The 24,309-nt window shown below is 38.9% G+C and overlaps 1 protein-coding gene across 2 annotated transcripts; it reads right to left on the bottom strand.

Moving 5' to 3' along the window:
- Positions 1-910: 910 nt before the first annotated feature.
- On the bottom strand, positions 911-22,135 carry col8a1b (collagen, type VIII, alpha 1b). 2 transcript variants are annotated; one of them, XM_048167780.1, is made up of 3 exons: positions 21,986-22,135; positions 3,284-3,572; positions 911-2,891 (listed from the first exon to the last, which is right to left on the bottom strand). In XM_048167780.1, the coding sequence occupies exons 2-3, from the start codon at positions 3,567-3,569 to the stop codon at positions 982-984; spliced, it is 2,196 nt and encodes a 731-aa protein (XP_048023737.1). In that variant the 5' UTR covers positions 3,570-3,572; positions 21,986-22,135; the 3' UTR covers positions 911-981. The 2 variants fall into 2 exon arrangements, with proteins under 2 accessions (XP_048023737.1, XP_048023728.1); XM_048167771.1 differs by lacking the exon at positions 21,986-22,135 and adding an exon at positions 12,117-12,542.
- Between the last annotated feature and the right edge of the window lie 2,174 nt (positions 22,136-24,309).

Here is a 24,309-nt window from a genome sequence, read left to right as displayed (position 1 = left end):
ATTTATGCAATTTATATTATTTATTTGAAAGAATTAAAAGAGCAGTTTCATGTCCATCCTTGTATTGTTCATCTGGTCGTTCATGTTGATACTGTATCGGATTTAAAAAGTAATTAGTAATAAGTAATTACTAAGTATAAGTTTTAGAGTAATTAATACATTAATCTAATTACACTGTTGAAGATATAATTAGTAGCTAGTAATGAATTACTTTTTTAGGAGTAACTAACCCAACACTTATCGGCTTTTAAAAGCCTTATCAGCTTTTAAATACTGATATACTGTACTCAATACCCTCGAGTTTTATTTTGTTAAACAATGATCTGATATACTCAAATCAATTAGGTGTTAAAGAACCGAAATGTAAGGTTCAGGACATTTCATATATGTATTTTTACTGATTTGGTTAGTTACTGAGATCACTGAAATGCAAAACCTAAAAAACATAAATCCTATGTGCTCACATACTCTCTTGAAGTTCATTGAGATGGCACAATGAGAAACTACTAAAACAGCAGAAAAATAGTGCATATCCATCAATCTGAACATTCTTCATTATGACAGTCCCAATATCACATAATTTTACACTGATATGTAGTCAATGTGACCCATCTATATACAATCAGTATACTGTCAAACAATGGGAAATATGTAAATAAATAAAGTGATGAGTTCTAACAAAGTGCTAACCATATGGATGAATGAATACCATAAGATGTTAAAAGACTGTTTATATTATGTAATTATGTGTATGCTTAAAACATGTATTTAACGTTCTCTTGTATATTATATATGAAGTTCCATTGCCACTGAAGCACAATCTGCTATAAAACATACCTGACTGAATCTCTATGACTTAACTGTCAATTTCTTACCTTTTTTTTTTCAGATATAAAAAGTGGCTCTGTACTGATGGCACATACACAGTTTATTTAAGAAAAATGTAGCATTAATTTTATATAGGTGACTTTTTTCACATATTCACATGGGATATAACAAATACCCAGAGAATGATGAGTGGACGTATGGACCAGCATAAAGTCCTGCAGCTTGGTCTGATGGCAACTGAACATGAACAGTGTCTCCAACTTGTAAGGGCAGCACTGCACTCCCTGATGCCTGATCCAGGTAACTTTTTTTGTATTCATCATATGTATACATTACTGGTTCATTGTTCCTGTATAAGGCCACCCATACATTGTTTCCTTTGCAATTAACATGGTAGACAAAGTAGTAAATTCCAGGTATTTTGCAAGTGAATATGCCGGTTTGAGAGTTGTAATTCTGGTTGCCATTATGCAAAATCTTGTTGAAGACAATAGGTTGCCCAACTGGAGGGAATGGGGTTGTCAGCTGAGCTGTAAATGCTGGCATCTCTAGGCCATTCCTACCAATAATGGCTCCTCCAGGCTTTTCTTTCTTATAACCACTTTTTGCCCCATCTAGCCCAGGACCTGTCTCAGGAAGGATTTGCCCGAATAATTGAGATTGAGCAGGAGGTCCAGGTAGGCCAGGTGGGCCAGGAGGACCAGGTATTCCAGGTTGACCTGGGGGCCCACCCATTCCAGGTATACCAGGAGGACCTATTGGGCCTGGAAGCCCTGGTTTTCCCTCACCTGGCATTCCCGGTTTTCCTGGTGGGCCATATTCCCCTTTTGGGCCTGGTAGACCAGGTGGGCCTATTGGTCCTGATGGACCCATTAATCCTGGGATTCCCATAGGCCCTGGATTACCTTTCTCTCCTGGAAATCCATCTTCTCCTTTTACACCAGGCTTCCCAGGGGCTCCAGGTAGGCCAGGTAAGCCTCTGTGTCCATTTTCACCTTTAGGTCCTAAGGGACCAGGCAAGCCTCTAGGTCCTTGTTGCCCCAATTCTCCTGGGAATCCTGGCTTGCCTGGATGTCCTGGGGGTCCTGGTTCACCTTTTGGACCCAGTTGTCCTTTAGGTCCTACTGCACCGCCCTCTCCTTTTGAACCAGGGAAACCAATGCCTCCAGGGGGTCCCATCAGACCTGGAGGACCTGGGAGGCCACTTGGCCCTGGCGGTCCAATCATTCCATTAAGGCCACCATGACCCTTTTCACCTTTTGGGCCTTGAGGGCCAGGCAAACCACCATGCCCCTTTTCACCTTTAGGGCCAGGATATCCAGGCTTGCCAAACCCAGGCAAGCCTGGGCCCCCAGGTAAACCAGAAGGACCTGGTTCGCCCCTTCCACCTGGGAGACCCGGTTTCCCTGGAAAACCATCCAAACCAGGCTTTCCAAAGCCTGGTAGTCCTGGTGGTCCTATTTGTCCTCTCTCCCCTGGGACTCCTGCCAATCCTGGTTCTCCAGGTGCACCAGGTTTACCTTGCCCTCCAGGAGCCCCAGGTAGTCCATTCAGTCCTGGCTTGCCAATTCCCGGTAGTCCTACTTGACCTGGTTGTCCTGGAAGTCCAGAAGGTCCCTTTACACCTGGCAGTCCTGGGAGACCAATCCCATTCTCACCTTTTGGCCCTGGGAGGCCAGGGATCCCAGGGAATCCCTTTTGTCCAGGTTCTCCACGAGGACCAGGTTGTCCTGGAAGTCCTTGTCCACCTGGTTTTGCCACACCTGGTAGGCCATGTGGTCCTGGATGACCTGGAGGTCCTGGCATCCCTATTGGCCCTTCACCACCAACTGGCCCCAACTCACCCTTTGGTCCTGGTAAACCTATACCACCAGGTTTTCCTGGCAAACCTGGCATTCCTGGCTTTCCAACTCCAGGGAGTCCTGGTGGACCTTGAGGACCAGGTTTACCTCCAGGTCCTGGGATGCCATGGCCAGGAAGTCCGGGAGGTCCCTGTGGCCCTGGAGGTCCCATTGGACCAGTTTCACCAGGGGGACCTTTCTCTCCTCTTGGAATAGTTTCACCTGAAAAGAGTACAGAAACACTCACACAGATTATTTGCATGTCTGGATGTTAAAATGTATGGATAAATAAGTAAATGAATGTATTTCTGGATTCTTGGATCATATTATATACAGTGTATATATATTTAACCTAATGAATTAATACATTAGAGCTAAAATTAGATTAAACAGAAATGTAATATGAATAAACTACACAAAAAAGACACACCCACCCTCCTGGAGAAAAAAAAAATCGGAGGACAGGTGGTCAGTTACCATTTGTCAGCATTACCTTCACAGTTCATTAAAATAAATTTTTAAAAGTAACAATATTCCAACTAATCTCTAAATGAATATGACATCATGAAAGCTTCACACAAAATTATTATAAAAGAATTAGCAAAAATACCAACCTTTTCCTACAATGGGTTTACCCATGTGCGTGGGTATCTGTGGACGTTCTTTTCCATACTGAGGAAGCAAGGGCATCTCATTTCCATATGGCATGTGTGGCATTTCCTTTCCATGGTAATGGTGTTGGGGTATCCCCTCATTGCCATGTGACAGGAGAGGTAACTGAGGCAGAGGCTGTTGGGGCATTGGCTTGTGTCCATAAAATGCCCCCGCGTGGATATGATGTAGCAGACACAAGTGCTCCACCAGTACAAACAAGTGGGCAGAGAGGAGAGGCCCAGCCATGTCCTGTGGAATGGAGAATAGGAAAGAAGTTTAACAGTCTTGGGAAAACACAAAAAAGGTATCAGTAAGGACCCATACCAAAATGTAGTAAAAGCAATTCTATGCCTTGCTCAAGCAGCACATTGTTGTAGCAAATCAGCTCAAAAGGGTAATATGAATAATTAATCATAACTCGTTATAACTAATCATAAATATTTGGATCAGTTAATCAAATTTACTTAATGTTGAATTAATGTAAACAATTAATCTGTCTGTCAAATGAACAGTCTCAGTATTAATCGTCGATCATCTCTTCAGAAAGGATATTTTCCGTGGCCACAGGAAAATAACTCTTTCTTAGCATGTAGCTGTGATCAAATCATTAAATTGACACTGGTTTATAGGCAGATCAGAATCAACTCGCAAGAATGCGCACAAAAGTTTTAACTAAATCGCGAACACATAACTTAATTAAAGTTGGCCTGGTGAGGTCTGACGTGAACTGCAATCAGTAGAATCAGCAAGAGCCAGGAGGGAACTTTGTGTTGGCATTTAAGCTCCACAGAGGTCACACCTTTGAGTTTAGGCTTGACCAATGAGAAAGGTGCAATTTCCAAGTGGGAAAGTTGCTTTGTTTGAAAGTAAACTCATTTGCATGAGAGGAGTAAGCTGGCAGTTTGTGTCCATTTATACTCTGATAAATGTAACAAACATACAATGCATTCCATGAGATGGTGATGTCCACCAAAGTGTGAGTCATTGAACAACGAGTATTTTGATATGAGACACCACCTAGATGGGCTACATTATCTAGTAGTTCTATCATCAGGCATGCATAATATACAATATACAAAAGAACAATATACAGACAGTATGTACAGAAAATGTACTGGGGAAATGCATGTTTTTTTTTTTTTGCATGATTTTTCAATGAATTAGTGGAAAAGACTGTCTCCCAAGTGTCTTTGAAATGTATGAGGGGAGCAAAATGTGATAGTTCTTAGTAGGGAACCCAGACATCACGGAGTCTGCATGGGTCAGGGGTTGTGAAGGTTAACTTTTACAATTGTGTTTTTGATCGATCCAGTCATTACAATCCACCCTTTTGCACATTGTTGTCCATCCTGTAGACAACATCAAGTGATGACGAAGATGCAGGAAGATCAGACAGACCTGGCATGCAGGGCTGGAGGTTGTGGTGGTTTCCCTGGCCTCTGGCATAGCTGGTAGCAAGGTTCAGGTCTCTGAGTTTTCTCAGCAGGTGTCGAGGTAGCAGGTGCCTTGACAGTGTCACCTGTTACCTGATGCCAGTTGGTGTGGGGCAGGTGGTTGTTTGTGGATGCAGGAAGTGGTTATGGGAGTTGTAGTGTGAAGAGAGTTTGAGACTGACCTAGTGCTGATGGCAGAAGGGCAGCAGGTGTTTGTAGCCTCTGCGCTCAGTCAGAAGAAGTCTGAAGTTTGCAGTGTGGTGGCACCGACTTGAGCTGGTCCGAGTGGTGTTGTGTGAGCGGTCATAAGATGTGCTTTCCAGTACTCCTCAGGTAAGTACTGTTCAAGGAGCTCTCTAACTAGTGTTAGAAGCTCATGTAGGTCCGATGCAGGCGTGTCCAGTCGTCTTTGTGCAGCCTTTGAATGGCCACTGGGTGAAGGGTTTGGAGGAAGATGTTGTTGCTGCCTGCTGTTGGAGATCCTTTTCCTTTCTGATTTCATCTTATTTTTATTTCATTTTTGTTTTATTTGTTACCCTTGTAGTAGCGTGGAAAGAATCATCAGTATTTTGAGTAATAGTTTGACTACATGTACCAGCTCAGTCATCAGTTGAAGCAGCTTACAGCCGTCAACAAAGATACACAAACCCTTTATTTGCGTTCACCAAACTTGCTGCCCTACATCAGCTATTCACACCTTACACAGTGACCTCTGTATGAACTTGCATTTGCCTTTGCCATCTCTCTCCTGTGTTCGCACAAGCGTGCCAGTATGTCTCAGACATCCAGCCTTGCCACCCAGGACCCCCTGGAGACCTGGCAGAGCAGTGTGATGGACATCCTTCAGCGCAAAGCAGCCAACAACCTGCAATGGCAGAGAAAGGAACAGCGAGATGGCAACACAAGCGGACACCCGACACCCAGCCTGAGCCACAAAGTGCTGACCAACATCATCTTCTCCTTGGCCCATGCTCTTACGTGCCTCCGACATGAGGTAAATGAACTAGCGCTGCAAGTCACAGAGTTTCACAGAGAACCAACCCTCCACAGAAGGCACAGGACAGATGCAAGGACCCTGACTGAGTGGAAAGAGATCACCAGTCTTCAAGAGGCTCTGACAGCTACTGAGCACAGAGAGCAGCTGGATAACACCACCAAACAAGACCTGAAAAGAGATTTTTTTTTTACTCCAAGAACTGTTTGAACTTAAAGAGAGAGATGCTAAAGCTGAGGCCCTTGAAAGCCATCTGTGTGCAGCCAGAGCTGAATTCCAAACACTGACTCAGCAATTCGGCAACATTAGAGACAAGCTCGATGTAGTCCAAAGAGAATCGAAACACTCCAACTGCATATGGACCCCACAAAAAAATGTATCCTGCTAAACAAATGCAAGCTCCACCAGCCCTGCACAAAGGGGGGAGGAGCCAAAGCCCTCTGCTTAACACTTCAACAGCCAGTTTCCTGAGAGCCTCTGCAACTGCAGAAGGAAAAGGTTTCATTCAGACAATCCCTGAAACGACACATGAAGTGACACTCAAAGACCCCATGCGAATGGCCAGACACATCTCTGCATTCACACCAGAGCGTGCAGGAGACCACGATGTCCACACTTACCTGCGAGACATCGAATTCCACCTGCAGTTTTTGAACAGTGTAAAGCACCAAGATAGACTCTTTCTGCTCTGGATCACATCCAGCCCAGAGTTGTGACACTTTCTAGCTCTGCATCCAGGAAACCTCCAATCAGACTAGCTGGAGCTGAAACAAGCCATCATAAAGGAATTCTCAGACCCAGAAGTCTGAAAGCGGACTGAGCACTGACTTATACACCAAGCAGGGTAGATCTGAAAGTCCCTATGTCACTACCACAGACCAGTTAGTCACCTTTTAGGCAGTACAGCCTGCCCCCACGCAATGCCCATTCAACAACTGCGTGACCAGACACAGAAGGCCTAGCATTGTTCGGGAAGCAGACACACTCTGTCAGTTTAAATCTACACTGAAAACACATCTCTTTAACCTGGCATACACATAACACATTATCAATTTATATTTTCCCATCCATTAAAGGATTGTTAGGTTGCATAAATTATGTCAGCTGGAACTGGGAACACTTCCTATAACACCCAGTGTACTCCTTACATCATATGAAGAATGGCATCTGCACTAATATTAGTCTCTCTGTTTATCCCAATGTTTACCGTAGTCAGCCGGATCCGGGCTGTATCCATATCAGATAGAGGACCTGTGCCTAGACACGACCACAACGCATCCCTGAAATGTCAGCTAGATTGTGTCAACTATCCCCTGTGAAGGCCTCATTGACATGACAGTCAGTGGCACAGATCCTCAACAAAACCGTTTCCATACCGGTGTGATGAATCCGATCTTCAACCAGATAGAACTGGATTAAATATTTTGACTGTTCCAATCCCAATCTGATTTCTGACCTGTAATGCTGCCTGAATCATAATCATGCACTGTTTGTTGTTAGCCAGAGGAGAACTTTCCATGGACTGAGCCGGGTTTCACCCAAGGTTTTTTTTTTCTTTCTCCATTTTTGTCACCTGATGGAGTTTGGGTTCCTTGCCACTGTTGATATTCAACAATATTTTTGATCTACCTGCATTGACACCATTCAATGCAAATTGAAGAGAGCTGGACGATGAGATCACTGTTTTCTTCAGAGCTGCTGTATAGATAAATAAACTAAATAAATAACTAATGATTTTTACAACAAAATTAATCAATACTGAACTTACTGAAGCTGGACAATGACACCATTTTCTCTAGAGCTGCTGAGCAGCCAAAATTATTTTCCTTTTAAATACATTTTAAAGCTGCTTTGACACAATCTGCATTGTAAAAAGCGCTATATAAATAAAAGTGACTTGACTTTAACGAACACAAGACCCCCTCAGAAAGGGTTCTTAAGACCTCATTGACATTGAACTGCAAAACCCAGAAGTCAAAGTGGGCACCAGAAGGCACCCAGCATGGCCACAATGCAAGACCCCTCTACAAAAAGCTCCTAGTCAGCATAGGGCATAAAACTTTTTAAAAACATGTGTTGGTGAAAACGTGTTCACAGAAAAGCAAGAGTCTGCATTAGTAAAATTTGAATTTTACTGATTGAAAAAAAAAGTCTCATATGTCAACAGACTATGCATAGCTCTTTTGAAACATACAGACATTTGTTATATACTGTTTGAATTGGCACTGCTGCACATTGGTTTCCATGACTGGTCACAGAGTGTAAGCAAAACACCTGAGCTGGTTAAGCTAACCCAGACTAGCAGCTCTTCAGCTTAGGCTAAGCTAACTAATAACTTCAACAGTCAGTGGTTAGCATAATTTACTTGAAGCCTTTAACCACAGCTCGTGGGTATGCCGTGTAAAGTGAAAACATTAAAAATACTAAAACATTCTCCCTTAACCCCATTTCTGGTTTCTGATTTCTCACTTTCTCTTTCTTTACCTTTAATTCTTCTCAGCTAATTTCACCTTCACCATTTTAGGTGTATTCCTTCCTGAACCCTGTTCAGCTAAATTAGCAGTTACTTTGTTAATTAAATCTAAATTGAATTACATATACTGTTTAGCTAGATAATAATTCTTGTAGATGTTGAGAATTTTCAATGGCACTTTGGCTAAACTTTATTCAGAGACACGCCCATGATGTGGTCTTGAACATGCAGCAGCTGTGATCAACTATGGAGTGACCTTCAAAGCAAAGCTAATGGTTAATTACTTGTGCTATTGAGTTTTGCCAATTTCAGAGCACTCTGCTGTTTTAATCACTTATTTAGGTCTTTTTATTTATTCTAATAATAACAAGAGTCAACAAATTCACTTGTTTATTCTTTCACCTATTTGATTCATTTACATTTACTCCTTTTGTTCTAGTTTGGTTTTGTTTCTCCATAGAGCCAGAAAGAAAGCACAGACACTTTTTTATTTGTGATTCTGTTTATTCTTAACAAGTGCACCAAGTTCTATGACCCTGCTACACAAGTAATCTCAGTGATTACTAGGGCATAACTATAGTCCTGAGCACTGGTAATAAACAATCTGATTAGGAAAGCTGTTCTTTTTCCTTTTCCACCTCTTCTTCACTTAAGAGATCTAGCCATTTGCGAGCCATCAGGAGCTTCTGAGAAATAATTTGACCATAAGAACCATTTTAAGTCATTTATTAAAACTCAGCATAAGCCAACCAGAAACATTCTCAGAACCACACAAATCTTTGCATCCTAGCATCTGCAACTAAGATGTTAATCACAGAAGACACACTTCATTAGCAAGGTACAGTATGTCCAAAGCTGTATGTTATATACCTGACCCATAGCTGACCCATAAAATCTTTAGCTCTGAACTCTTTAGGGTCATGCATTAGTCTCTCACCCTTATTCTCACCACAAGTGTGCCAAAATGTTGCAGATGCTCAGCTTGACCTCACAGATGGCAGACCTAAAGGACTGACTAGCCATTGCAAGGAACACCGTTCCACCCAGGGCTGCTGACAACCTATGGCACCAGAGCCAAATGCAACTGGACAATGAGAGAAGAGGACCAATGACACATGACCCAAGCCAGAGTTACATCCACACCGGGCTGATCAAGATTATCATCTCCTTAGCCCACCTCATGGATCTGAAACAGAAGGTAAACAACCTCACAAAACAGATCACAGAGACCTGCAAGGATCAGAGATATCCCCAAAACCTCACAGACCAGCTAGAGACTAAGGCTTAAATCGGAAACAAAAGACTTCAAAAGGCTCTGACAGCAGCTGAACAATGAGAGCAGCTGGACAGAGCAAGCCCAGGACCAGCACAGAACTGTCACCACGGCAACAGCCCAGATACCAGCAAAGCCACTGGGAGAAGCCATGGGAGACAGCACCCTCACCCCGCAAACACCACAGGACGACCAACAGCGGTCGACAACAACATCCTCCTTCACACCCTTCACAGGTGTCAATCGGAGACTGCACAAGGACAGCTGGACATGCTTCCCTTAGAGTTACAGGGGCAAAATGGCTCCCCGAACAGGACTCACCAGAGGAGTACTGCAAAGGACAAGCTTCTGACTCCTCGCTTGACGCAGCTCAAGCAAGTTTAAGTCAGCACTGCCACTAAAGCAGAGTAACACTCCAACCTTCAGACTTCTTGTTAGCAGAGGATAACAACCACCTGCTGCCCCCCTGCCACCAACACTAAAACCGTCTTCATGCTGCACAGACCCCTAACCATTTCCTGTATCCACAAGCAAACACCTGCCCCAAATGAACTGAATTCAGGTTAACTCAACTGCTGCCTCAACACCTGCTGCACAAACCCAGAGACCTGAACTTGGCTACTGTCTTCTACATCATCTGCAGTGGAACGACGACCACTCTGGGAGACAAACAACCAGAGCCCACCAAGGCCTTCCAGCCATAAGAAAGACCGATAGCCTTAAAACAGACTTTCCAGCACTAATTTATAGACTAACTGATCTATAAATGAACATGGATCCCAGGACATTGTGTACTGTCTTTTGTATGGTATTTTGTTTTATACATATTTTATGAGTGAACTACTAGTTAGTGTAACCCCACCCATATCGTGTTTCCTACCTAATTAATGCTCATTTAACGACTCGCACTTTAGTGTACGTCACCTCCTCATAGAATGCAGTGTGTGTTTGTTATATTAATCGGGATATAAATGGATGCAAACTGCCAGACCCAGTCTAACCATGCTCACACACAAAGAGCCATAAAAGCTCCCAACAGAGGAATCTTCCTGCTTGGCCATCTTGTGCACAGCTATGGCATATGACACAGCGCTGCCCACATGGCTATTGCTCCTACATAACACCTAATTTTTATCAGTTCTTGACTTTGGGTCGTTATATTTTGCACAGATTTCTGCTAGTTCTAAATCAGACACAGATAAAGTAGCACAGTAAGGATTCCATTTATATGAATTAGTGAGAGAGTGACTGCATGTGTGAATTATTTCTACCTGGCAGCGTCTCTATACTAATACTGTAGCTGTGGGTTTTAGTTACAAAGAAATACACCGATAAGCCATAAAATTATGACCACCTTCCTAATACTGTGTTGGTCTTGTGCTGCCAAAACAGCTCTGACCCGTCGAAGCATGGACTCCACTAGACCCCTGAAGGTGTGCTGTGGTATCTGGCACTAAGATGTTAGCAGCAGATCTTTTTAGTCCTGTAAATTGTGAGGTGGGGCCTCCATGGATCAGACAACACATCACACAGATGCTCAATTGGATTGAGATCTGGGGAATTTGGAGGCCAAGTCAACACCTCAAACTCCTTGTTGTGCTCCTTAAAACATTCCTGAACCATTTTTGCATTGTGTAATATCCAAATGAATGGCAGGACTCAAGGTTTCCCAGCAGAACATTGCCCAAAGCATCACCCTGCCTCCGCTGGCTTGCCTTCTTCCCATAGTGCATCCAGGTGCCATGTGTTCCCCAGGTAAGCAACGCACATGCACCCTGTCATCGACGTGATGTAAAAGAAAACATGATTCATCAGACCAGGCCACCTTCTTCCATTGCTCCGTGGTCCAGTTCTGATGCTCATGTGGCCACTGTTGGTGCTTTCGACGGTGGACAGGGGTCAGCATGGGCACCCTGACTGGTCTGCGACTATGCAGCCCCATACGCAACAAACTGCGATGCACTGTGTATTCTGACACCTTTCTATCAGAACCAGCATTAATTTCTTGAGCAATTTGAGCTACAGTAGCTCATCTGTTGGATCGGACCACACGGGCCAGCCTTCGCTCCCCATTGAGCCTTGGCTGTCCATGGCCCATGGCATCAACTCTGAGGACAAAATGTTCACTTGCTGCCTAATATATCCCACCCACTAGAAGGTGCCGTGAATAAGAGATCATCAGAGTTATTCACTTCACCTGTCAGTGGTCATAATTTTATGCCTGATCGGTGTATATTCCTGAACAATACAAAAAAACATATTGAAGTTTCTTAAATTAATTATGCATTAAAAAGAGAGATTTTGTTTGCAGTAATATACCTACAACAGAAGTAATACATGTTATACGACCACTAGAGGTCAGCAACTGCCCAGAAAACAGATATGAACACTATTTCTTATGCCACTATTCACTGTTTTGCATTGAGTGTTTTGTTCAGAAAAAAAACATAAATCATAAATTATCAAACAGGTAATACCAATAAAGCACAAAATGTAGACTGCCATAATGTGATGCCATTTTTTACACTCCCAAGTTACACAATGCACAAAAAAGGCCCACATATCGTCAAGCTCTCATTTTCAGAACACTATGGCACAAACAACTTGATTTAGTTCTTACTTTTTTGTTCATTCTTTCTGTTGCTTGAGACGTCCTTTCAGGTATGTCCTGAAACTCTGATGAATGAAACCCAAGCACTCAGTCACAAAGCGTAGCCGTTTTAGCACCCAGCCGACAACTGTGCTAAAATCTAAAACGTGAGCCTAAACGAAAGCCGACCCCAGAGTGGAGGGGGCGTCCTGTTTGATTGAGAGCAGAAAAAAATCTTAAAAGTTGGAATGCTTTTTACGGAATCAGTTTTTGATTCTAATACATACAGACATATTGGGATCAGTGTGTGGGTGGGATGCCAGAGCTTTGATTCTCTTTTGTGAGGTACTGTAAACAGAGATCTTGATTGATCTAGCATGAATAGAATGAAAAGACTAAGTAACACATAAACCTTTTTTTTTTTTTTTTCGGATGCTTTCAGCCAGGTTGATTGTGACTCCAAAGATACTTTCCATCTCTTCCACATATCTTAATCTTCTTCAGTATCATCTGTTCAAACCTTGCTCTTCAGTTTCTCTCAGGAAGAGTGCACACCTTTTTAAGGCACATAATTAGAAACCTTATTTAATCATGTTAAAAAGTATTTAATATATGCATTAACAACAATAATGAATAAGAAAATATACTCTATCCTGAAAGACCATTCAGTATTTCAGTATGGGTGACAAGGATTGAGACTTATACACTATTAAAATTGATAAATAAATGACCTTTTCAAATATATATTTTAAATTCTTTGCACTTTATGAAAAATGATTTTAAAATGTATTTACTAATGTATCATTTTATTGCAACAAATTAACAGTTGATTTAAATTAATACATAATTTATCTAAATATTTACTCAAAAGACAATTGATTCCTTAATCATATTTTTAAGTGACATTTCTATTTATTGCAACCTTTTGACATTCTTTCCCTTATTCAGTTATTAGGCACCGAACCCAACCCAGACACTTCATTCCTCAGGAATGATTTTCATTCCTCAGGCTTCTCAAATTTATAGTTTCACCCAGAGATTTGTTTTCAGAGGATTTTGTGTCATTCTTAGTGCTGACTACATTCAGCCTAGAACTGTAACTTTAGAAAAACAACTCTTTCTCTGTATTCGACAAGATTGGCAAGTCAAAGTGAACAACTGTCCAATGTCCTCTATATCCAAAAGTCTCGTTCCATCTGAACATTTCTCAACTACTGCTGGCCATGTTTATAAAGTGACATAGAATATCATAATCAATAGCTCTCATTTGCATCCACGATACCCACACAGCATAAATCACAAATGAGGTGCCGAAAAAATCTCAAGAGAAGCATTTCAGGAGAGGTCATGGGGGAAAAACATGGCTCATAAAAGCTTCTGTTCATTCTGAACCCAATAACTGTGTTCACAACCATGCCCAGTCAAATCTTCATGATTATTTATCAAATTCACAAGGCCAAAACAAGCATCTCACGTTGTTCCCTCTGGCCTACATCACATGTTCAATGATGCCAGAAAAATCTGTAGTACAGATTTTGGTGCTGGAGCCAAAGGTCAAACGAGAAATATGTTGATAGGCGAGGGTCAAAACCACAAGCACTAACATGACGGAACAACAGCAACCCTACACATCCACGGCAGAAAGCAGGAACCAATGTTTTCCTCCACTCTTTTTGGCCAAAATTTACAACCGCAGCATTTGTCTGCTTGGTTTCATGCCACAGCTCTGTTATCGCCCTGCCCCGATTCTAATATAATCAAATTTCCATTCCTACTTTTCTGACTGCTTCCAGATGTGCACATCAATTCACAATAAACAAACAAAGAAGAACATGCTGGGTGTCAACCATATAGTTGATGCTGGCATGATAAGAAGGTTATATGCTAAGCCTTACATTATTTTGGCATATTCACCTCTGAATCCTTTGCTTTTGGTTTCTGTGTCCAATTTACAGCAAAACATTTAACATAGACGTGTTAGTTTAAAATAAAATGTTGGTTTGATTCATTTTTATAAAACACAATAAAATTCTGATAATTTTAAGAGCAACTTAGGGCCCTGTCATACAGGCGCGACAACTGTTTTTGCTATAGTTTCAGCCCAGTGCAGTTATCATTTTTACGTCCTGCACCACGTTGTTTAAATAGCAAATGCATTTGCTCCCATTTGTGCGTCCATGAGCGTGCTGGCCTGAAAACGAGATGAGTTCAGGAACATTGTTGGCGCATTGCTATTTTGAGGCAACTGAAATAGACTGTGCCATTGACCAACTGAAACCTGGTCTAAAGTCAATGGCGCATATATATATATATATATATATATATATATATATATATATATATATAGTTATTTAAAGAGCGCGTTAGTAATATGTGCCTATAGGCGGGTGCACAATGCAAATTCCATCATGTAAATAGTGAATCCGTCATGGCACGACCACTACTGCCTTTTAAAGGGAATTTGAGATGAGACTTTGATTGGTTTATTGCACGTTAGACTCAAAAAAAAAAAAAACATTACTCATTAAGAGAATAGGGAGAACCCTTTTAGACCATACACCAGGCACGCCAACCATTTTTCCCATCCTTAAACTAGCAAAAGTGGATTCAGACACGCCCTAAGTGCACTTGCGCTGTGCAGTTTAGACCATGCACTTAGATTGTTAAAATAGGGCCCTTAAAGTTTGTGTCCAAAAGTTAGTCCAAATGTTTTGGGGACCTGCTCTGGGGGCTCATCTGGGATCTAAACCCAGTACTTTTTGTATTGAGACACTTCCAGAGTTCCCATGTTCAAATAAAACCTGTAAATATCAGAATATTAAAGATATCTGACCTGGTAAATGTAGGGGGCACTGTTATACATCTTCTGAAAGAGTACAGAATCTCCAGATGAAAACAGGTAAAGAAGCAGAAGAAACAAATGATAAACGCATTGCTTATGCAAGTTAAAAAAAAAAAAAAAAAAACTATTTTCTTAGCTTTTTTTATTAAACTTACCAATGTTCAGATATTTATACAACAAAATATCCTGGGGCCATGAAAGTTTTGTGAACATTTTCAAAAATGCTAGAGCTCGCTGGCAACTATATTAAAAATAAAATAAAATAAATAAATAAATAAAACGCTGGCAGGGAAAGTTAATAAAACCTTGTATGTCATGAATATTTGTATACTGAATATACATTTTTCTACTTATGCTTTCCTCTAAAATATGCATTGTGAATGTGAAGAGTGTAAAACTTACAAGCAAAGCTAGCAAGATCTATAAAATTATCTCTATAAAATTATCCAGTTAATTACAAATGAATGGAAAGGCCATGGAAAAGTAATGGAAATTCATGAGCCAAAAAGGCAACCCTGCACTTTTTCCCCAGGTTGCTCAGGAGTGATGGAATAAAATAATAAATAATAAAATTACCAGAAGACACTTTGGACAAAAAGCATCTAGCATACTAAATAAACCAAATGAGATGCTATTTATTTTTAAATAGTGATTATAATTTTTTTAGAGTTGCATTCCTGTAGCTAAAACAGTAGAGCATAGCGCAAGAAAAACAAAGGTTATAGGTTTAGTTCCCAGGGAATTTATGAACTGATAAAATCCTTAAATGCAATGTACAGTAAGTTGCTTCAGATAAAAGTGTCTGCAAAATGCATAAATGTAAAAGTAGGGCAGGGCAGGGGTTCTCTCTGCCCTTGAGATCCACTTTCCTGCAGAGTTTAGCTCCAATGCTAATGAAACACACCTGAACAAGCTAATTAAGTTCTTCAGGATTAATAAGCAGGTGAGTTTGATCAAGGTTGGAGCTAAACTCTGCAGGAAAGTGGGCTTCGAGGGCCAGAGTTGAGAATCCCTGGTTTAGTGTGTTGTTCTCCATAATGCTGGCAAATGATGATGATGATGCAGTGTTTTGGAGTTTCTCTTTTGGATCTGGCTACTGAATTTGAACAACCTTAAGAAGCTTTACAGTCAGCATGACCGTGATAATGAGGTGCCGACAGTATACAGCAGACGATGCCAAAAGACACACTCACCCACCCACACACCACTTCGTGTTCCCACCCTACCAATTACTACAAGTCTTGCTTTCTCTGGAAATGGGAAGATTGAGAGAGAGTTTCAAGACATTTCTCCCATGAAACATATAGCTACAATTCTCACACACAAATTTACCTACACCCTTAAAAATAAATGTTCTTTACTGGCAGTTATGACTCTATGAAGAACCTTTCCATAGAATCCATGGAACCTTTCAACTGCACACAAGGTTTTTTTTTTTTTTTATATATATATATATATATATATATATAGTGGAAAAAGGTTCTGTAGAATATTAAAAATGTTCTTTACACTAAGAAAGAAATGTTGCTAGCTTTATATATATATATATATATATATATATATATATATATATATATATATATATATATAAAGCTAGTTAAAAATACTAATACTAACCCAAAATATAACCCTACTCCTTGTGTTTTTATAATGAATTAACTCATAAGTAACACAATATTAACTAGACATCATACTGATATTCAGTACTCGTTCTGGTATGATATTGCTGAGGTTGAGTTGCAGTTATTTCTCAGGACAGTGGAATGCAGAATCAGCTGACAGAACGGACCATGAGCCAAAACAGCTGCCTGCTGTAAAACACGTTCTCTCTCACACTCACTAACTCACACTTCTCTCCCAGGTAGAAGGGAAGATTTTCATGTAACCATAAGTTTTAGTCTATGGGGATTAAGAGATTTTGGGCAGTTTATGAACCATTATGAGATAGCAGAAAGCCACTCTGTTTCCTCCATATAAAAATGGAATGGATGCGATTTGTGCATGAAAATTTCAAGAAAAATACTTACTTTTTTAACATTTCCTTTGGAAAGATCTTTCAAGAAAATCATATTTTTTTTCCATCTCTGGCAATTGTTACCAAAACTTATTTTCATACCAGACAGACTCTGGCAGTACGCTTAGATTCTTGTGTGATAAGTCAAATGCTGTAATAAAATAATAACATAAAATCCATTTCTCTTTCAAAGCATGTTCTTTAGACTGAGCATTCAGATCGATTGTAGCCTATATCAACAAGCAAAATATGAGACCAAGGGTTTTAAGGGGGTAAAACACAAAAACATATTTTATATTGGAATTATTTTAATATCATTAATATATTCTTATAGTTTTTATTAATATTTTTAATTAGCTTTTATTTTTATATTTTCCATTTTCATTTTAAATTCAGTTAAATTTTCAATAATGTTGCTGTTTTTTGTTTATAGGTTTTAATTAAGTTTTATTAATTACTTTTAGTACTTTTCAACTTAAACTAAACAAAAATTAGAAATGTTGCCTCGCATATAACTAAAATAAAATAAATATACATTTTTTAAAATATTTTATTGTATTTCAGTTTTTATTTTGTTTCAAGTAACAACTTTTTTCACTCATGTAGGTTGATACTTCAAGTTGTGCATTGGTTGTGATGACAAAAAATGTTAAGCTCATGAATATTAATTAGGTTCTGCACAAATATTATTATTTAATGTTTTAACAAATAAATAGTATATGTGTGTATATATGTACTATGTGTGTATATATATATGTACTGATCCTGCTCAATTCCAAGTCAAAACTCAAATGTAACGATAAAAAAAAAAAAAAAAAAAAAAAAAAACCTAATGAAACAACAATTTCAATAGCTCATTAATTATACATACAAAATAGATTGTCCAGTTCAATTTCTCTCATTAGCCTAATAGTAATGTTTTTATTTTGGTGTGGACATCGTAAATGACACTGATAACTAACACTGATGATCTTCTTTTTTTTTTCCTGTGACACAGATTTCCGGGCTTTTCCAGTTTTTCCAAGGAAAGTACACATAATTAATGCATAAATTTTTGATTAGCCCTGAGCCTTTTCAGCCTTGCAAATATGTGGCGTCTTAGAAACCAAATCTAAGCACAGAGCCAAACCTCTCTTTAAACAGAGAACTGTTGGTCCGCCACTTTTTGGTGTTTTTTCAGTACAAAGCTGATTTGACATGAGAAACTACTGCCAGGGAAGACCTGTAATTCTATAGTCTACGATGGAGAAGATTTGTACGGTACACAGCTTTTGGCCTTCGGATAGAGGTCAGTACAATAGCTGCATTCATAATCCAAACTACAGTAGTAAAAAGAAATAGTTTTTTTTCCAAATAATATGCATCACATAATTGGAACGAAGCAATCCAATCCACCCAAAATCCTACAAAATATCCAGCAAGACTTGCCTTCCTTTTATTTCTTTTGTTTCCTATTTCCTATGTAAGAGTGCATGGCTTTCATTCAGATCAACAACAAAGTTATAAAACAATCTGTTAATAGCTGGAGGAATCTAAGGGAGGAATTTTCACAGGTCAGGCTATGTCTGTGACTGTTTAATGAATCAGGCTGCTCAAGAAAGTTCCAAATAATGGAAGAAAGAGAGACAGCAGGGTTGTGAGGTTCATAGAGTTGTTGCATGGAGATTAAAGATGCTCCGCAGCAAAACAACTCTGAGAACAGAGAACTAATTCTTATTTAGAACTGGTTCCATTTGGTTCCAAAAAGCAAAACAAAAACACCAGAAGCAAATGATTGAATCTAATGATTCACTCACTGACCAAATTTAGAAGGGTTCTTCACTGAACTCAAAATGTGTTGAAAAACCTCACTACGTGTACTTAACTCTTTCCCCGCCATTGATGGGATTTTCTGGCTTTCTGTGTTTTGACTGTTATACAGTAGGGGGCACTATTCCACATCTTCCACAGGCAAAAAAGGAGCAGAAACAAGCAATAAAAGCATTGCTTATGCATGTTATTGTCTTTGAAAAAAAATGATTTTCTCAGCTTTTTGTTCAAAATGTTGCTTTTTTTTAATTAAAATTACCCACATTCAAGTGTTGATAAAAATGCATGATTTTTTATTTATTTATTTTTTTAAAGGAGAGGCTCTGTTCTTTCTTTTGATATATAGCATGTTCAGATATTCATATAACAAAATATTCTAGGGACCATGAAAGTTTTGTGAAAATGATGAAAAATGCTGGCAGTGGCTGACAACTTTTTTTTTTTTTTTTAAATGCTGGCGGGAAAAGAGATATTTTTCATAAAATCCAATGGCTCAGTGAGGCCTCTTTCAAAACACTGCTTCATGAAGCTTCAAAGCTTTATGAATCTTTTGTTTCGAATCAGTGGTTCGGAGCGTGTATCAAACTGCCAAAGTCATGCCCCCCAGTGGTGAACCATTGAAATTTTGAAACCCTTATGACATAACAAAGCCTCATTTGCTGAAATCACGTGACTTTGACAGTTTGATACACGCTCTGAACCACTGATTCAAAACAAAAGATTCGTAAAGCTTTGTTTTGAAGCAGTGTTTTGAAATCGCTCATCATTAAATATTGTTGAATAAAGTCGTTATTTGTTTTTTTGGCACACAAAAAGTATTCTCGTCGCTTCATAACATTAAGGTTGAACCACTGTAGTCACATGAACTGTTTTAAATACGTTTTTAGTAGCTTTCTGGCCACTGAAAGTGTTAATTGTCTTGCTGTCAATGGAGGCCTCACTGAGCCATCGGATTTTATCAAAAATATCTTAATTTGTGTTCCAAAGATGAATGAAGGTCTTACAAGTGTGGAACGAGATGAGTGGGAGTAATTAATGACAGAATTTTCATTTTTGGGTGAACTAACCCTATAAGGCTTGTTAGACTTATTCAAACTGGTTGTTCATATAATAATGTGTTAAATAAACACATTCAGAAAAGTTTTTTTGTAATAAATGGAACTTTGTATTTTAATTTTGAATAAGATATTTAATATTTAACAAAAATGCTATTGTTTTTGTTTAGTATATTTGCGTTTATATATATATATATATATATATATATATATATATATATATATATATATATATATATATATATATAAAATCTTTATACAGTTTGCAATAAAAAAACAGTAAATAGAATCTAACATTGAAATTATCTTCAAAACAGAATTTGAGGAAAAGTAATAAACTGCTTCCTTAAAAGTACTGTAATAAATATAATCACTAAGGATCATCAAACTAATCAAATATTACAATTATTATTACAAACACAATCTCTACAGATATCAAAACATCTTCTGGGTTGAATTGCATTGACAGTTTAAAGGGTTAGTTCACCCAAAAATGAACTTTCGTTCTTTTTTGATGAAATCTGAGAGCTTTCTGTCCCTCCACAGACAGCTACGCAACTGACACTTTGATGCTTCAAAAAGTCCATAATTTTTATTCATATTGATCAGCAAACATAAACAGAATCTCAACTGAACTTGCTTGACGCGTAAGAACAAACCTCTTGCGGAAGCTCAAATGTGCTGTGTAACACACGAGAATGAACCTCATTGGTTCTCACATGTCAAGCAAACATGCTTGAGCTTCCATTTACCACAACTGATGTGTGAGTTGATAAATGTTTATATGTGAATAAAAGACTAAATTCAATCTGTTCATCATATAAAGTGATTGTGTCTCTTCCGAAAATTTGGACTAAACCACTCAATTCATATGGATTAGTTTTACGATCTCTTTATGAACTTTTTGAAGCGTTAAACTAACAGTTGTGTAGCTGTCAATGGAGACACAGACTTCTCTCAGATTTCATCATAAAGATCTTTATTTGTGTTCTGAAGAAGAGCGAAAGACTTACGGGTTTGGGACAACCTGAGGGTGAGTAATTAATGACAGAATTTTCATTTTTGGGTGAACTACGGAGTGGAAAAAAAACTGCATTTTTGCAATCCATCTGGACCAGAGAATAGGATCAAGAGGGAAAGGGAGGGAAGGAAGAACGGTTGCCAAGCACCACAGCTTTGCCTCAGTGTCCAGACCTGGTCTTGTGCCCACAGGAATGGATCTTCTGAACCCTGGAGACATAACATCCAGCACTGATCGCTGTAGGAAGCAGGGAAAAATCACACACAGCCGCCCTCCGGCTCACAGCCATGCCCAGTGCCAGGAAAATCAAAGTGAAACTAAAGTGAATGTGGCTCTAGAAATATACAAACCCTTGAGCAGAGCTGGATAAAGACTCTTGCACAACAGCAGGTGTGGTGTGCAGCATGATATGAGTTAGATTGAATCGGGTCTATGTATCCACACTTATATTCAATCCAAAATCAAATCAAAAATTTTAAAAGGATTGGACAGCCTCTTGGGTTTCTTATTAGTAAAGATATATAAAGATATAAAATAAATATAAATAAAATATATTTAAAAATGAAAAAAAAAAAAGAAGAAGATTATATTGTTGATATATATTAAAATATCCTTTTGTCTTCCATTGGTTTGACAAACAGATAGTCTCGCCCTGGGGCAGGACAAAAGTATATATTTGTTTATAATCAATATAAACAATCATCTGGGTTTCTGTGAATTTCCATTAATTTTCTGTGACTTTTCCAGTTGTTTGTGACTGGAAAAATAATTTTTGTGTACTCAAAGAGAACACTTGCCAATGAAATATTTCACACCCAAGGATAACTAAAAAATTTATATTTCCATAATTTTTCATGTTTTATTAAATACCAAAACTTTTTTTTCAGGCCCTAGGAGTCACAATTTGAAAACCCTTTACTATTTACAGGGTATTCCAGACAATGGAAACCCTTACTCCACAATCTAGACAAATTCAAGATGATGGATAACCAAAAAAATGAACAAGCTGCATCATGATCAGACAAGAAACATCTATCATGAACTGATATTACTTTCCTTTGCATGTAAACTCCCATTCAGACCAATATCGATACTTAAAGCAATTTCATTTTTTATTTATTTACAACATGCATTACATATGTACTGTACAGCACTCACCTCTCTCTCTTTCTCTCGTGGCCTCTCTCTGTCTCTGCCTTCTGTTTATCTCTTTCACTCTGAGTGAGAAGTGAAGGACGGCGATCCAGAAGACAGAAGGAGAAACGTAGTAGAGATTTCAGGCAGCATGGTTTCCACTTTTATGAGCAGGTAGGAGGGGCAAGGCAACTCCTAAAAGGAGGTGGGCAGAGGGAAAAAGAAAAAGGGAGAAAAACGTTCACATAAGCCTCCACCCAGGGTGTTGATGCAGTAGCTATTTGGTTCAGTTATGACATTTAGCCACAGTAGCCTAATATCTTTAATTACTTAAGCTATTTAAATGCTTTGTATTTTTTTCAGAGGAACAACAACTACTGAAAAAGAAACATGAATTAAATTATTCCAAAATTATTTATTTTAGGATTGCATGATTGTATTTATGTAATACATGGTGCTGGTAAACACATTCAAAATTGGAATAGAGAGGAGGGGCATTCATATACTGACAAAGTGATCTGAAGTTATTCATTATTAATGAGATGCTGATTTTCGCAATCTGAACCACTGATTCGAAACAAAAGATTTGTAAAGCTTTGAAGCAGTGTTTTGAAATCAGCCATCACTAGATATTGTTGAAAAGTCGTTATTTTGTTTTTTTGGCACACAAAAAGTATTCTAGTCGCTTTATAACATTAAGGTTGAACCACTGTCAGACAGAGAAGCGTGACTCGTCACTCCAGAGAACACGTCTCCACTGCTCTAGAGTCCAGTGGCGGCGTGTTTTACACCACTGCATCCTACGCTTTGCATTGCACTTGGTGATGTAAGGCTTGGATGCAGCTGCTCAGCCATGGAAACCCATTCCATGAAGCTCTCTATGCACTGTTCTTGAGCTAATCTGAAGGCCACACGAAGTTTGGAGGTCTGTAGCTATTGGCTCTGCAGAAAGTTCTTCGCACTGTGTGCCTCAGCATGCACTGACCCCGCTCTGTGATTTTACGTGGCCTACCACTTTGTGGCTGAGTTGCTGTTGTTCCCAATTGCTTCCACTTTGTTATGATATCACTAACAGTTGACCGTGGAATATTTAGTAGTGCACAGGTGGCAAGCTTACTGCACAGGTGGCAACCTATCACGGTACCATGCTTGAATTCACTGAGCTCCTGAGAGCGACCCATTCTTTCACAGATGTTTGTAGAATCAGTCTGCATGCCCAGGTGCTTGATTTTATACACCTGTGGCTATGGAAGTGATTGGAACAACTGAATTTAATGATTTGGAGGGGTGTCCCAATACTTTTGGCAATATAGTGTATCTAAACATTATCTAGTGATTCCTTGTTAGTTTATAGACTACACAGGTTCTGCTCTAAAGCCATATTTTGCTATGTCTGAGATCCATAAATTATACTGTTATTCAGGCAAGGCTCCAGCTTTGAGATGTAAGGTGGGCCAAGTAACATTCCTGGTGGGCAAGATTTTTAACATTATTTTATTTTTCCACGTAACAGATTTTGTAACTTTATTTTATAATAAAAGGTGCAGGTCTTAAAAGGGACTCTAATCACACAGGGCTCAACGCTAAGAAGTTTACTTAAGTATTTAAGTATTTTTTATAACAAAAAAATAACAAGCAATAGCACTAATAAAAACAATAGAACAAAGATGCAGATAAAATAAAAAGATTTCAGGTAGTATTCAGGTAGGAAATACTATAGTATATAAATTAAATATATATTAATCATATTAAATCTAAAGAAGTTTATTGACTGACAGCTCTCCTGTCCCCACATTGAGAGAAATAATGTGCAGAGGCGTGGTGTGCACTGTTTTTTATTGTAGATCTAGACTAAATGTGAACATGCATTTACTCACCTCTTTTACTCATAATAAATTCTAACTTAACCATTCTTATAAGCAAAAATGACTTTAGATTTAGAAATAAGAGTGTTGAATTTTTGTATCCTACTCTTCTGTAATCCGGAATGGCAGCACAGCTGAAAGGTGTGTTTGAGCTGTGCCCTCTGTACAGGCATAAATATGCATTTTCTTCAGCCTGAGGCTTAGTCTTTTCACTTTTGGTGTGAAAGGACCTTAACATTTGCCAAAAATAGAACTTTTTTGTTGTTATTAAAAAACAAACAAGCAAGCCCAGCCTAGGTGAGAAAAAGTAACGCAAAAGTAATATAACACATTACTTTTCATAAAAAAGTAACTAACGCAATTAGTTACTTTTTTAGGGAGTAACGCAATATTGTAATGCATTACTTTTAAAAGTAACTTTCCCCAACACTGTTTAAGACAAATGATACTCAGGTAATAGACATAGACACTTGTTCAATGATT

This window comes from Megalobrama amblycephala, linkage group LG2 (assembly GCF_018812025.1).
Source record: "Megalobrama amblycephala isolate DHTTF-2021 linkage group LG2, ASM1881202v1, whole genome shotgun sequence".
NCBI classification, from domain to species: Eukaryota; Metazoa; Chordata; class Actinopteri; order Cypriniformes; family Xenocyprididae; genus Megalobrama; species Megalobrama amblycephala.
The sequence above is the reverse complement of the archived record's forward strand: the minus strand, read 5'-3'. Positions and strand labels throughout refer to the sequence as shown.